This window comes from Cervus elaphus, chromosome 20, assembly GCF_910594005.1.
Source record: "Cervus elaphus chromosome 20, mCerEla1.1, whole genome shotgun sequence".
NCBI lineage: Eukaryota > Metazoa > Chordata > Mammalia > Artiodactyla > Cervidae > Cervus > Cervus elaphus.
The window spans coordinates 30,939,517-30,955,466 of NC_057834.1; the positions used below are offsets into that span (position 1 = coordinate 30,939,517).

The following is a 15,950-nucleotide window of genomic DNA, read 5'->3' on the forward strand; positions in this document are numbered from 1 at the left end:
TGCCCATTTCTTAGGAACAATTGAGATCTATCCCTTTTTATATGCTCATTTTTCTTACACATCAGAGTTGAAAAATACCAAAGGTATGAGTCCAGCTGAGGAGGGGGAAAACTATACATCTGAAAATTAAAGTTCAGATAAGCACACAGGCCATCAAAAAATGATTTTTATTTCAATTTGCTAAATTAAAAGCATATAATGACCTAAACGCATCCCTTTAAACTCCTTTTCTTGCAAAAGCCAAAAGATGGTATAAAAGGAGCATTTCTGAGGTTTGAACAAAGTAACAGAGCAGAACCTTAAGAAAAGCTTCATTGAACTTTCTTTAAAACTTTTTTTTTAACCCCTGAAACCATTCAATATCACCAATGCCATAAAAAAAGAAACCTTGGCCAACAATCATCTATAAAGCTGTTTTTAAAATGGCTATCCTCTCTCTTTGACCAACCTTACCACCTTCAACCAGATGGCTTGATCCCATTCTCTCTCCCCAAAGAAAAATCAAATAAAAATTACACCAAGAGGATTCATTATGAGGATAAGCTATACGAAACTGTCTCTAAAGAGTAACGCACATTTCCAGTCGTTTCGTCACCTGTAGATAACCAGCCTTCTGGCTGCCTGAACAGCTCAGCCAACTCCTGAAGGAAAGTGGGGTGGAGAAAGGTCCTCAGTAAAGGTTGTCGGTGTTGGTGCTCCGAGGGGTCTTGATCTTCTCGATGTTTTTGAGGATTACATCATGCAAAGTGGCATACTGGTTCCGTACGTGGAGCAAAATCTGACGCACACTCAGGTACTCATTTTCGTCGACCTCCGCTACGGTGCGGCGATAATCTTCCACCTGGGGGTATTTCACTATCTTGGATACCAGCTTGGCCCGGGTGTTGTAGTAGGTGGAGAAGCGGCGTAGATAGGAGGCTGCTGTGCTCTCCACGGTCCACAGCTGGTCCACGGTGTCTTCCTGGATGGACACTCCGAAGTTGTTGCCGTCCTCCACCTTCGGGATGAGCAGCTGCACCCACATCCGCACCGTGTTGCATTTCTCTCTCAGCAGCTCGATCTCAGGCTTTACACGCTCAATCAACTCCACCAGATGCTGGTTGCTTCGCAGAAGCTGTCCCTCGCCGCTGGGCAGTGCTAGTACCTTGATGGAGGGCTGGGTCTGCCGAGGCGGCGGGTCCCGGTTGGGCCCATCACCAGCAGTGTCTGGGGCGATGAGGCTCTCTGGGGCTGGCACTGAACGGATTCTGGACAAGTCTTGCAGGCGGAGCTCCTGGACCCGACTATCTAGCTCCGAGAGCTTCTGAGGGAAGAAGGTGGACACTAGATCCTCGGCCTCCTGGGCGATGCGGGCCCGAAATGAATCTACTTTCCCCTGCATGCCCTGCTCTAGCTTCAGCGGAGAAGCCATGACCGCCAGGGGCGTCGAATGTTGGAGCGGATACGGGTTTGGGCTTCCGGTGCCACCGCCAACTCCCAACAGACCAGGGCCCGCTAGGCCGAAGTGACGTCCCAGGGTCCCTGCGGACTGGCACGTGGCAGAGGCGGAGCCACACGCTGACCACTCCCGATGGCGCCCTGGCCACATGTGTGTAGGTGGGGAGGGGGCCCAGCCGGATCTAGTTATCTGGGTGGCCCATCCCCCGTTTACTGGCCCCCATGGGCTGGAAGACAGTTCCAAAGAAAATCGTTCAACTTAAGCTGTGAAGACGCAGGTCAAGGAAATCCACAGTCCTTAGATCCAGAATACACGATCTCTTTTGAAAGTCACCGCACGAAATGGGCTCCCAAGAGCAAGGCTCACTTCTGAAGAGCCTTAAAGCACATCTTTACAGGTAATCTGAGACTATCCATGCTTTCCCCTTAGAAAGTCAGAGGGCTTCCCTGGTGGCTCAGTCGGTAAAGAATCTGCCCACAATGCGGAAGACGCGGGTTCGATCCCTGGGTTGGGAGGATTCCCTGGAGGAGGGCACGGCAACCCACTCCAGTATTCTTGCCTGGAGAATCCCCATGGACAAAAGAGCCTGGTGGGCTACAGCCCACGGGGTCGCAAAGAGTCGGACACCACTGAGCAACTAAGCATACATAGGAAGTCAGAAGCGAGTTTACTATTATATTTTTAATCAAGTTAGAAAACTTCTGAGCTCTTCTATGGCTTACTTCATATAATTTTTAGTTTAAATCACAAATGTTAAGTTACAGAACTTTTCTTAAAATTCATTTTGGTGAATAATTACTGTTGAATCTAGACTGTAGATTAACAGATTTCCTGAATTTGATAAGTGTATGGTGCTTACAGAGGTTAATATCCTTGTTTTTAGGAAGTACACACTACAGTATTAAGGGATAAAGTGGTATGATGTATTTTACCTATTCTCAGATGGTTCAGAAAAAGTGTGTGTATGTTTGTCAGTGTGTGCATTTGTATAGAGAATGAGAATGCTGAAGCATGTGGAGAAATGATAAAAATTGATGACTCTGTATAGATTGTATGAGAGATCAGTATTAGTCTTATAAATTCTCTGTAAGTTTCAACTTAATTCAAAATAAGTGAAAAAACTACCTTTTCCTTAAAGGTTTCTGGAATCATAAAGACAAATCCTATAACCTTCTAAACTTTCACCCTATTTATTTATATTCATTTTCTTTTCCCTGAAATATTTCCCTTTTGTTCTTTGCAACCCACAGAGTAAAATCCATGCCACTCACTTTTATTCTAAAATTATTGAAGTTTAGGGTTTTGTTTTTTTTTTAAGGATTATTCTAAAGATGCTATAGTATAGTTTCAAATGTAATTGTCACTTCGGTCAGGCTGTAAACTCCTTCAGGACAGGAGCCAAGTTTTAATTCATTTCCTTTACAGGTGCTCAATACATGCCTGATGAAATAATCTTGACATAGTAAGATTTTAGCTAACTAGAACTTCAGAAAATCTAGAACCAAAAGGAAAATATCAACAAGACAAATATGTTGTTACAGGTTGGGTCCCCCAGCAAGCAGAGAAGTTGCTTACTGGAAGTTTACTGGGGAGTGTTCTTAAGATAAACACCTATGGAAAGGAAGAGACAGAACTGGGGGACGCTGGACTTCAATGCAGTCTCAGAGCCATGACGGACCCCATGGGGAGCTGGGAAATGCCCTTCAGGGGTATCCTGAGATGGGGTCAAGGCAGTTCTGAAGAGGGCTCTTTGGCGGCAGGACTTCTTGCAGTTGGGAAATAAAAACTTAAGTTCTGAGCAGGGATCTGGGGAGCTCATCACAGCTTCAACTATATATGTAAGACACTAAGATACCATAATCTAAATGGAAAAAAAATACCTCATTGGGGGTGGTGATGGGGTTGAAGAGAAGCATCAAGAAAGTCTAAGAAAGTAAAATTAACATGGTGATAGTTTTAGATATGGCAAGATGAGAAAAAGCAGAATTCAGTATTATGCAAGTTTTTTTGGCTTAGATAAATAATTTCTATTTATACTTATAGTAAACCTCTCCTAAGAGGTGATTTAGATAGACATACATTTTTTACATACACATATTTACATTCAAGTTATGAGTATTTAGATAGAGCTGTCAAACAGAAAAGAAAAAGCAGATCTTCAAACATGACCACAATTTCCCAAATGTTGATTTTCTTCATAACTTTGGCTATAAAAGATTACAATAGGGCCAGCATGGAAATTCCTTTTTGTACCAATAACATCCTCAAAGGTATCAATAAATATGGTTTAACAAATGGTTATTCTGTCTTCAAAGAGAAAACATTTCTAGCTGCTTTTCTGCTTTAACTGAAGCATAGTTGCTTTACACTGCTCTGTCAGTTTCTGCTGGACGGCCCAGTGAATCAGCCATACATATGCATATATCCCCTCTCTTCCAGCTGCTGTTTTAAAAAAGGAGAGAAGTTTCTTCCTGTTTATAAGTGATTAATGTAGCCACTTATATGAAATTATTTACTTGTCTAACAGTAAAATATAAAATCCTTTGGGGGATTCAACTACTCTTTTTTCTGATGTGATGTAAGAATTTTATTTATTTGTAATGTTTTCTGGTCTTGTTAATGAAAGTAGCAGTTGTAGGAAAGTAACAGCTCCTAATTCTTCTTTTGCGATCAACCATCAGCGGTCAGTTATGAAGACTGTTTAATGCACTTGCATACCTTGAGTTGACCCGTGAAATTAACACTGAGTGCTAACAGGTGGGGGAAGGCTAGGGACAGCTGTAGAGAGTGTTGTCTCGTTCAGGCCAGTTTCTCCTTTCTCCACAGCCCAGTGGGGTTCATCATGAACTGAAGCCAATAACAGACACCCCACTCGTCTTTTAGGAGTACCAACAGATCTATGGATTGATTTGTCCTTTAAATATCTTCCAAATCTGAAACTATGCCCTGTGAAGATGGGATTCTGTGGTGCTAAGTATAAGTTCCATTTACAAAACTAAACAACTGTTGTTGTATCAACTATTGGAGACAACTGTAAGCTTGAGATATGGATTGGAATTTAATCTTTCAAAATACGCTTTTTTCCCCCCACTGATTTCTGTCTATGAAAGTTAGAAGAAATATCATCAGTGGGGCTAAATCTAGATAATCTTAAGACTCTGGTGGGTGATAATATTTATGCCTTTATAAAATTCTTCAACTCTGGGTTGCAATGGAACTTATGTTATCTAGACCAAATGGTTTCATTTACCACATGTGAATATCCCCAAGTGAGCAATTTCTAGGCCTGGGAAATATATCACGTCCTCTTCCTTCCTTCTTCTTCCTAGACTGCTGTAAGTAAAGGTACAGAAATAAACGGTGTGCAGTGCCTTTTGGTCAGAATCAAGTCTCCACATCTAACATGACCATGGCTTTAAATGAAGTGAGAGGAAGTGAACGTGTTAAATCACTTAGTCGTGTCTCTTTGTGACCCCGTTGAAGCCTGCCGGGCTTCTCTGTCCATGGAATTCTCCAGGCAAGAATACTGGAGTGGGTTGCCATGCCCTTCTCCAGGGGATCTTCCCAACCCAAGGACCAAACCTGGGTCTCCTGCATTGCAGGCAGATTCTCTACTGTCTGCACCACCAGGGAAGTCAAATTGGCAATATAGCATTGTGGTTCAAGTTTGAAGTTAGTCACGTTCAGATCTTAGCTCCGCTACTCACTGTGACCCTGGTTAAGTTATCTAACCTCTCTGTGCTTCATTTTCTTCATCTGTAATAATATCTATAAAATTATTTTGAAGATTAAATTAGTTAATACATGTAAAGAGTTTAGCAGAGGGCCTGGAATATAGTAATTGTTCAATAAATGTTAGCTATTATGAAGGAGGGTTTATCAACAGTCCAAAATCTCCCTTTACTCCTTGGAGTAGAATGGTGTATTCTAGACAAACAAAACAAGATACAGTTTTCTTGTTCACTGTCTTATTATTTAGCAGTGATGACTAATTGTACTACACAGTTGAATATAAGTATCTTTTTTTAATGGCTTGAATTTCTCAGATCACCAGTATTTAGAGTCCATATCACAGAGGGCATAGGTGAAGTAAGCACAAAGGTTTATTGGCTACCCTGACTGAAAACTGTGTTTCTAAATAGAACCCCTTCTTGCAAAAGCCATGTCTTCAGCAAGTTCACATCATTCTTATCTTCAGTTCGGTTGCTCAGTCGTGTCCGACTCTTTGCAACCCCATGAACCACAGCACACCAAGCCTCCCTGTACATCACCAACTCCCGGAGTCCACCCAAACCCATTTCCATTGAATCAGTGATGCCATCCAACCATCTCATTCTCTGTCGTCCCCTTCTCCTCCTGCCCCCAATCCCTCCCGGCATCAGGGTCTTTTCAAATGAGTCAGGTCTTTGCATCAGGTGGCCAAAGTATTGGAGTTTCAGCTTCAAAATCAGTCCTTCCAATGAACACCCAGGACTGATCTCCTTCAGGATGGACTGGCTGGATCTCCCTGCAGTCCAAGGGACTCTCAAGAGTCTTCTCCAACACCACAGTTCAAAAGCATCAATTCTTCTGCACTCAGCTTTCTTTATAGTCCAACTCTCACATCCATACATGACCACTGGAAAAACCATAGCCTTGACTAGATGGGCCTTTGTTGGCAAAGTAATGTCTCTGTTTTTAATATGATGTGTAGGTTGGGTCATAACTTTCCTTCCAAGGAGTAAGTGTCTTTTAATTTCATGGCTGCAATCACCACCTGCAGTGATTTTGGAGCCCAGAAAAAGAGAGTCAGCCACTGTTTCCCCATCTGTTTGCCATGAAGTGATGGGACCAGATGCCATGATCTTAGTTTTCTGAATGTTAAGCTTTAAGCCAACTTTTTCACTGTCCTCTTTCACTTTCATCAAGAGACTCTTTAGTTCTTCACTTTCTGCCATAAGGGTGGTGTCATCTGCATATCCGAGGTTATTGATATTTTTCCCGGCAATCTTGATTCCAGCTTGTGCTTCCTTCAGCCCAGCATTTCTCATGATGTACTCTGCATATAAGTTAAATAAGCAGGGTGACAATATACAGTCTTGACATACAAATTACATAATTGGGATAGTTTGGAGACAGTGATGTCTACTTTCAAGGGTCCTTAAAATCACTGATTTCAACAAAAATCCACTGATTTTCGGGTCCTAGATTCTTGACTTTTTAAGATGCTATGGCCAGTGACTCTCTATCCAAGTCACTGATAGCTTCCTTGTTTACAAAATGCCTGCATCAGTAATGTACTGGATGACTTCCCTGGTGATACAAAGGATAAGAATATGCCTGCCAATGCAGGGGACATGTGTTGGATCCCTGTTTCAGAAGGATTGATTCCACAAGCTGCGAAGCAACTAAGCCCATATACCACAACTACTGAGCCCACGTTCTAGGGCCTGCAAGCTGCAACTATTGAGCCTGTATGTTGCAACTATTGAGGCCTGTGTTCCCAGCGTCTGTGCTCCACAATGAGAAGCCACTGCAATGAGAAGCCCGTGCACCACAACAAAGAGTAGTCCCTGCTCATTGCAACTACAGAAAGCATGCAGCAACGAGGACCCAGTACAGCCAAAAATAAATTAATTAAAAAAAATAATGTACTGGATGAACAATTAATCTTCTATTTCACTTTTTTTTAAACTGAAGTCCACTGGTTCCCTATAATTATTTATGTGTCTTCATTTTGATGATAAATTAATTGATGTAAGCATATTCTGGATCATATTATAACTGCCATGTGATCTGGGGCCCAGCAACTACATTTTTATGGTTGTGATAGTACCAAGAGGAGCCTATTAGGTGGTGTTGGTTTAGTTGCTAAGTTGTGTCCAACTCTTGCAACCCCATGGACTGTAGCCCACCAGGCTCCTCTGTCCATGGGGTTTCCCAGGCGGGAATAATGGATTAGGTTGCCATTTCCTTCTGAGAAAGGAGCCTATTAGGTATGATTATCCTTTTCTCCCTTCTCCCAAATAGCTGTTAATCCAATAGAGCAAAAGGTTTTCTTAGTGGCTCAAGTAGAGTACACCTGTGGGAGAATTAATTGAAATTAATAATATGGAAATGTTTAATTAAAAATTAAAAGCACTTGCACCATGAGAGTCAGCACTTCACTTATCAGTAGTGACTTACACAAGAACATGGTCTATGACATAAACTCATGTTGTTGATTTGAATTTTATTTTTGTAATATTTATATTTATTTATATATTTATGTTATATAATAGAATTATATTATTTTGGTTTAGTACTTGTAAACTAAAAGTAGGGGATGTTTTGAGTTCTATGCTTATATGTACTTAATAAACATAAGTCAATGCTGGCAGAGAATTTCTTCCTTTAGAAGTAAAAATCCTCTTCTAATGCCTTATGCGAACAATTCCAGAGTTATCTTCCTGAAATGTGTTTTTGATCAGATTTCTCTCAAATTCCTTAAGCATAGCCTACAAGTTCTTTCATGACCTGTTTCCTGCCATCTTTTATTTCCCAGAACCAACTCTACATTCCAATAACATGTCCTATACTTTTACATATTCATCTTTCTCTGTGTAAAATGCCACACTGCATCATTTTTCTCTCACTCTCTGTCTTACTCATCTTGCTATGATCAACTCAAGAACTTTTCCTGATACCGCCTGCTTCCTTGTTAGATGAAGTTAGTGCTTCTGGCACAGGTTAAATAGTATAAGATCTACCTCATAAAGCTGTTGAAAGGATTAAATGAAATAACACATAAAGCATCTAGGACAATAAATTCTTCATAAATAGTAGTTTTATTTATATGTTAAAGTATTCTGCATGTATCTCTTTTATAGTTCCTATCACAGTATTGTAAGTTTGGATTTACATGTCACTTTTCTCCACCATAAGTTCTTTGAGGATAAGCATTTTAGTTCTTTTGAGTTCTGTGTGCCAGGTAACAGTAAGTGTTCAATGAATATTTACTGAATAAATTAATGAAGGAAGTAGAATAAAATTTATCAGACAGGACCTAACTAGCAAAAGAGATGAGATTCTCAAGCAACTGATTTTTTTCTTTTTCCCCTGAAAAACTGCTGAACTATCCTACATCAAATAAAAATCCATTTTAGAGATCTAACAGTGGTCTTCTGGGCTGAACTCTTTAGGGATTTATAGGGAAACTAGGAAATATATTTCTTTTTTCTCCCATCAACAGCATGCAGAGTTTTACATTCTGCTTTTGACTTCGGTAATATGCCAGAATTCTACCAATCACAGTATTGCTTAGTTCTAAAAAGGAGCTCTTACATAAATATCTGGAGTTGGTGCTTTAGAACGGTAGTTATGCATTACTACGTGTTTGTGCAAAATGAACATATTGGGGAGTACTAGAGAGGTACACACAGAAGGAATACGGGTGGTGCTGGCTCTGACTCATGCTCCTACTGTTTACTTATAGCTTCTTATTAGTATGGGATTTGTTTTATTTGGCAAATATACAAGATTTCACTGACTGACAGAGGAAGATGTAAGAAAATGCCCAAGCATAAAACTTCTATAGCTGAATAATAATCTGTAACTTGGTGCTATATCAACAGACTCCCCAGGGGCTGGTGCAAGCTGAAACCACTCCAGAATTATAAATTTCATGAGCTGCAGACTTCACTGCTAGAAGTAAAGTAGTGGTTAACTAAAGATTTTATTCTTCCACAGACACTTCCATTTATAAATGCTAAATTCACTGGCTGGGGCTAAATTTTTTGATTAGTATATAATATATGTATGATGAGTTTCTAATTTCTGTAAATAATTTTCACCAGCAGAAATAGTCAAATGTACATTTCAAAAACCAAGCCAAAGAATGTATATGCTTCAACCTGAAAAAATGTATTTTCTTTATGTTCATTTAAAATTACTCTGTCCTCTCACTTTGATTTTTCTTCTTAACCCTTATCACAAACTGAAATTCTATTACTTATTTTCTATTTGTTGTTTCCAGTCTCTAGAACATAAAATCAAGGGCTTTTTTTGTTTTGTTTATTGGATTCTTCGCAGTGAGAACAGCTTGGAACATAATGGATTCCCAATAAATATTTTGTTGGCTGAATGACAGTAAAGTTGTTTAAATCTCTTGATTTAAATAATTGAGGCTAACTGCATTTGAAAAAACTTTTAAATTATGAAAATAAGGTAATTATTCAAATAGTTGTAACTTAGTATGAATAAAGTTTAAAACCTTAAATATCTGAAGAAAAAACATTGTATGTTATGATGATCTCTCATATTTATGTTTTCTCTTAAAGAGCAACAAAAGAGGCACTACTTGTTTTACAAAATTTGGATTTTGGTATTTATCACTTCCATTTACCTTCTTAAAATATATGTTTTTTACAAGATGAAAAGATTCATATTTTGATAGATGGAAAATATAACTCCTTAGCTTTCTATTTTCAACTTGGGTCAACTACACCAAATTGCAGTGAAGTTAAAAAAAATACAGATAAAAACAATTGAATTTGGATTTATTTTGGTTCTAGTAAATATTTTGCTTAAGGAGATACTACGCTTTCTGAATGTAACCTGAACACAAAATTGGTAAAATAATTCTAGGAGGATAATAGTTTTCAAAAAGCTTAGCAATCATATATTCACAGAAATTAGGTTGATCACTTCTTTTTGTATGGTAAGTAATACATATACTTATTTTACTAAAAAATATGCAAGATAAACTTCATTGCTAAAAAGCTGACCCCAAAGCCTCAGTCTTAAGTTGTTTCATCAGAATAGACTTGAACTATTTATAATCGGAATTTGAATTATTTTATCATTAATTATTGATCTATTTAATAGCTTATGGTAGACTTCCCTGGTCATCCAGTGACTAAAACTCTGAGCTCCCAATTCAGGGGGCCCATGTTTGATCCCTAGTCCGGGAACTGATTCCACATGCCGCAGCTAAGAGTTGGCATGCTGTAACTAAAGACCCCACTAAGACCCAGTGCAACCAAATAAATAAATATATATATATATTACATGTATATGTTTTTTAAAAACCTATGAGCTTCCATTATATATAAAAATGTCAGGTAACAGGTTTCATCTAAAAATGAACAACAAAATGAGAACTTTGTGCAGTAATGTCTATTAATACTAAACCTATGCTAATGTTAACTGTTTCAAAAACTATAGAAGATTTTATGTGTGCTATTGAAATTTATAGGAAAACAAGACTAGTTTTATGCTACAAATACGTAATATTTACTACATCTTCTGGATGATCTATCACATCCATACCAGGCATATGGTTCCTATCTGATATCAATATGGAAAGGTCAGATTAAAGATGACAGTTTCTTTTCACTTATCAGCTGATGTTACTAAAATCATCAATTTGAATAAATCCTAAAAACAGCAGAAAACCTGGAGTCTTCTGTTACTTCGTTTTCTGTCTGTAATCTAAGTATCTAGTTTCACAGGCATCACATGAAATGAACATGGAAATAGAATTAACTTAGGAAACCACTTTTTAAAAGACTCCTGTAAGAGACTGTAGACTACTGAGGGAGAGTCTAGCTATCTTTGTGCTTGGAAGAGCTCTTCCTTTCAAATTACAATTCCCTTTACCCCCAAAAGGGACAAAGGGGAGGTCTAAATTATCTAAATAAAGCCTTCAAAAAACCTAATTAGATAATGGATAGTAATATGAAAGTCACTGTTGTAAAATCTTACAGATTTCACACTCTTTCCAATATGTTAGTTTTCTATCTGTTGCTGAATGATAATGGCAAAAAAATGAATCTTTATTGGGGGGATGGGGGTGGTACGGGATCATGGATGACTGTGCTGTATCTACTGAAAACAAACTCTCTCCCCTTGTCCTATCCATTTATAGGTTCTTCAAACTGTAGTCACAGGCTTCAAAGGTCAGTCCCCTGATGACAGAGAAACAGACGTATACTGAACACCTACTATGTGTTAAGCACTATTATAGTACCTGATTTTTTATATAAAATTTCTTAGCCGAAAAAGAGAGAATTATTACTATTATTGTATTAGAGACACTGAGGCTCTGAAAAGTATTTCCCTGAAATCTTTGAGTTTGTAAGCAAGAGAACAATGCTGGTTGAAATCCAAATACATTTGACTCTAAAGCCCATGCTACATGATTTCCTACAAAAAAAAAAAAAAGGCTGTCTCAGCACCTCCAAAGTTATTTTCTCTACTACACTAAAAATTATGATGACTCATAGCTGATTGGAAATTTTTTTTCTTATTTCTGAATAAGGCTGCAGAGTGGTAAAGGATAAACTATCTATACCCTCGGTTACTTTTCTACTCTTTAAGCCAATGCCTAAAATATCTGTATGTGCACGTGTATGCACATACATACACATATTCATACATACATAACACATGTATTTTTAAAAGAATAATTCTAAGGTCAAATGCTATAGGTCTTTTTTACTAAAAAAGGGAGAAAAACATAGTAGATTAGACACAAAGTAGTAGACAGTTCTTTAAAAAACTTTATTTTTAGCTCCTCTTTCACTTACTTTTCTGTGTATTTCCTAGCACTGAGATCTGTATTGGCACATGTTATGTGTTTATTTCGTCTGGGCTCCAGAACCTTGGCTTGGCAACATCTTCTGCTACCCATTACACTTTTGCTATAATTACCTACAGTATATGTTATGTTTCCAAAAGAGTATATAAATAACATTTCATTGGTTAAGTAGAAAGACAGGAAACTTGAGGTTTAAGGAGTTCAATCACAGGATACTGTTTTAAGAAGTTCCAGCAAAATGGACAACAAGAAAGTTTTAGGGATAACACAAAGAAAATAGCCTAGTATAGCTCAACTGATAAAGAATCTGCCTGCAACACAGGAGACCCGCTGTGATTCCTGGGAAGGGAAGATCCCCTTTAGGAGGGATATGCTACCCACTCCAGTATTCTTGGGCTTCCGGGGTGGCTCAGCTGGTAAAGAATCCACCTGTAATGTGGTAGAGAATCTGCCTGCAATGTGGGAGACCTGGGTTCTATCCCTCAGTCAGGAAGATACGCTGCAGGAGGGCATGGTAACCCACTCCAGTATTCTTGCTTGGAGAATCCCCATGGACAGAGAAGCCTGGCAAACTACAGTCCATAGGGCTGCAAAGAGTTGGACATGACTCAGTGACTAAGCACATACCCTTTTAAGCTTGGCTTTCTTTTAATTCTTCTATTAAAAGCTACTGGACACGAGGAAAAAGAGTTTTTACTTAATTTTGTAGTATATAAGATGATGGACATTCAACAGACTTAATGATAGTCATTTCACGGTGTGCGTGAGTCAGATCATTATTGTGTACACCTTATGTGGTGCTGTGTGTCGATTTCATCCCAATAAAACTAGGAGGAAAAAAACTATGGGATGAAAACACAGTATTGAATATTATACAGTACTGGATACCCATATGCAAAAAATGAACTTTGACCCATCCCTGTGTCATATACAAAAAGTACTTTAAAATGGATCACAGACCTACATGTAAAACCTAAAACTATAAAACTTTTAGAAGCAAATATGAGAAAATCTTTGTGACCTTGGGTTAGACAAAGATTTCTTAGAACCATAAAAATAAGGAAAAAGATGATAGATTGGACTTCATCAAAATTAAGATTTCTGCTTTTTTAAAAACACTGATAAGAAATTGAAAAGACAACAGACTGGGAGAAAATATATCCAAATCAGTAACTGACAAAGGGATTGTATCTAGAATATTTAAGAACTCTCAAATCAATTATAGAAAAACAATTACAACCCAATTAAAAATGGGCAAAAGATCTGAACAGATACTTTAGCAAAAAAGATATATGGATGGCAAATAAGCACATGAAATGATTAAAATTATTTGTCATTAGGGAAATATAATTAAAACCTGAGATCAGTCAGTTCAGTTGCTCAGTCGTGTCTGACTCTTTGCCACCTCATGGACTGCAGCACGCCAGGCTTGCCTGTCCATTGCCAACTCCTGGAGCTTACTCAAACTCATGTCCATTGAGTCGGTGATACCATCCAATAATCTCATCCTCTGTTGTTCACTTATCCTCCTGCCTTCAATCTTTCCCAGGGTCTTTTCAAGTGAGTCAGTTCTTCACATCAGGTGGCCAAAGTATTGGAGTTTCAGCTTCAGCATCAGTTCTTCCAATGAATATTCAGGACCGATTTCCTTTAGGATGGACTGGTTGGATCTCCCTGCAGTCCAAGGGAATCTCAAGAGTCTTCTCCAACACCACAGTTCAAAAGCATCAATTCTTCGGTGCTCAGCTTTCTTTATAGTCCAACTCTCACATTCATACATGATAACTGGAAAAAACATAGCTTTGACTAGATGGATCTTTGTTGGCAAAGTAATGTCTCTGCTTTTAATATGCTGTCTAGGTTGGTCACAGCTTTTCTTCCAAGGAGCAAGCGTCTTTTACTTTCATGGCTGCAGTCACCATCTGCAGTGACTTTGGAGCCCAAGAAAATAAAGTCTCTTACTGTTTCCACTGTTTCCCTATCTATTTGCCATGAAGTGATGGGACCATAGCTTTAAGCCAACTTTTTCACCCTCCTCTTTCAATTTCAACAAGAGGCTCTTTAGTTCTTCTTCGCTTTCTGCCATAAGGGTGGTATCATCTGCATATCTGAGGTTATTGATATTTCTCCTGGCAATCTTGATTCCAGCTTGAGCTTCATCCAGCCTGGCATTTCGCATGATGTACTCTGCATATAAGTTAAATAACCAGAGTGGCAATATACAGCCTTGACATACTCCTTTTCCTATCTGGAACCAGTCTGTTGTTCCATGTCCAGTTCTAACTGTTGTTTTCTGACCTGCATACAGATTTCTCAGGAGGCAGGTCAGGTGGTCTGGTATTCTCACCTCTTGAAGAATTTTCCACAGTTTGTTGTGATCCACACAGTCAAAGATTTTGTATAGTCAATAAAGCAGAAGTAGATTTTTTCTGGAACTCTCTTGCTTTTTCGATGATTCAACGGATGTGGCAATTTGATCTCTGATACCATGACACATTTATTAGAATGTTCAAATAAATAACATTCAAATAAAAAAGATTGGCCATATCATATCAAGTGTTGGTGAGAATGTGGAGGAAGTGAAACTCTCATATACTGCTGGTAAAAATGTAAAATTGTACAACCGCTTTGGAAAATAGTCTGATAGTTTCTTAAAAAGATAAACACATACCTACTATATAACCCAGCCACTTTACTCCTAATTTCCATAAGAGAAATGAAAGCATATGTCTCTACAGAGACATATGTACACCAATATTCATAGTAGCATTATCTCATGTTGATAACTGTAAACTCATGTTGCTCAAAGTGTACCAGTTTCCAGTGATATGATGAATAAGTTCTGAAGATATAAGATACAGCATGGTAATTATAATTAACAATTATTTGTATTAGCCAAAAGTGGAAGGTGAATGAATAAACAAATTGTTATATCCCTACAATGGAATACTAAGCAATAGAGGAATGAGCTATTGATAATACAACAGTAAAGATGATTCTCAAATTATGTGGAAGGAAAAAATATATACTGTATGATTTCTTCATATAAAATTATTTTTTTAATGTAAATGAATTTATAGTATTATATCAGAAAGAAGATCAGTGATTGCCTATGACAGGGGGGAGAATGAGTGGGGAGAAATTACACAAGAGTAACCATCAGAATTGGGCTTCCCTGGTGGCTCAGATGGTTAAGTATCTGCCTGCAATGCGGGAGGCCCGGGTTCAATCCCTGGGTCAGGAAGATCTCCTGGAGAAGCAAATGGCAACCCACCCCAGCACTCTTGCCTAGAAAATTCCATAGAAGGAGGAGCCTTGTGGGCTGCAGTCCATGGGGTCGCAAAGAGTTGGACACGACTGAGCAACTTCACAACCATCAGAAATGATGGGCATGCTGATTATTTTGACTATGGTGATGATTTCACAGATATATACATTTATCAAAATAACATGTGCAATTAAGTATGCACAGCCTCCTATATGTCAGTTATATCTCATTAATGTGGTTTTCTATTTTTGTAGACAACAACAACTAAGCCACCATGGAAAACAGTATAAAGGTTCTTCAAAAAATTAAAAATAGAGCTATCATATGATGGAAAATTCCACTTCTGGGTGAATATCTAAAAGAAATGAAATCAATATCTCAAAGAGATATCTGCACCCCAGTGTTCACTGCAACATTATTCACAATAGCCAAGACATAGAGACAACCTAAATGTCTAATGATGGATGAATACACTAATAAAGGAAATGTGATACACACAAAGTGGAATATTATTCAGCTACAAGAAAAGGGAAATCCTAGTATGGAGAACAGTACAGAGGTTCTTTAAAAAACTAAAAACAAGGTTACCATATGATCCAGCAATCCAACTTCTGGGCAGATATCCAGAAAAGACAAAAACTCTAATTCACCCCATGTTCACAGCAGCACCATTTACAATAGCCAGG

The 15,950-nt window shown here is 38.3% G+C and overlaps 2 protein-coding genes across 2 annotated transcripts in view; both read right to left on the reverse strand.

Moving 5' to 3' along the window:
- The window catches only part of ATF6 (activating transcription factor 6), a 239,690-nt gene that overhangs the window by 94,247 nt on the left and 129,493 nt on the right, over positions 1–15,950 (reverse strand). The window lies entirely within an intron of this gene.
- LOC122678307 (proteasome activator complex subunit 3-like) lies at positions 154–1,911 on the reverse strand. The gene has a single exon (XM_043878948.1). The coding sequence runs from the start codon at positions 1,586–1,588 to the stop codon at positions 671–673; it is 918 nt and encodes a 305-aa protein (XP_043734883.1). The 5' UTR covers positions 1,589–1,911; the 3' UTR covers positions 154–670.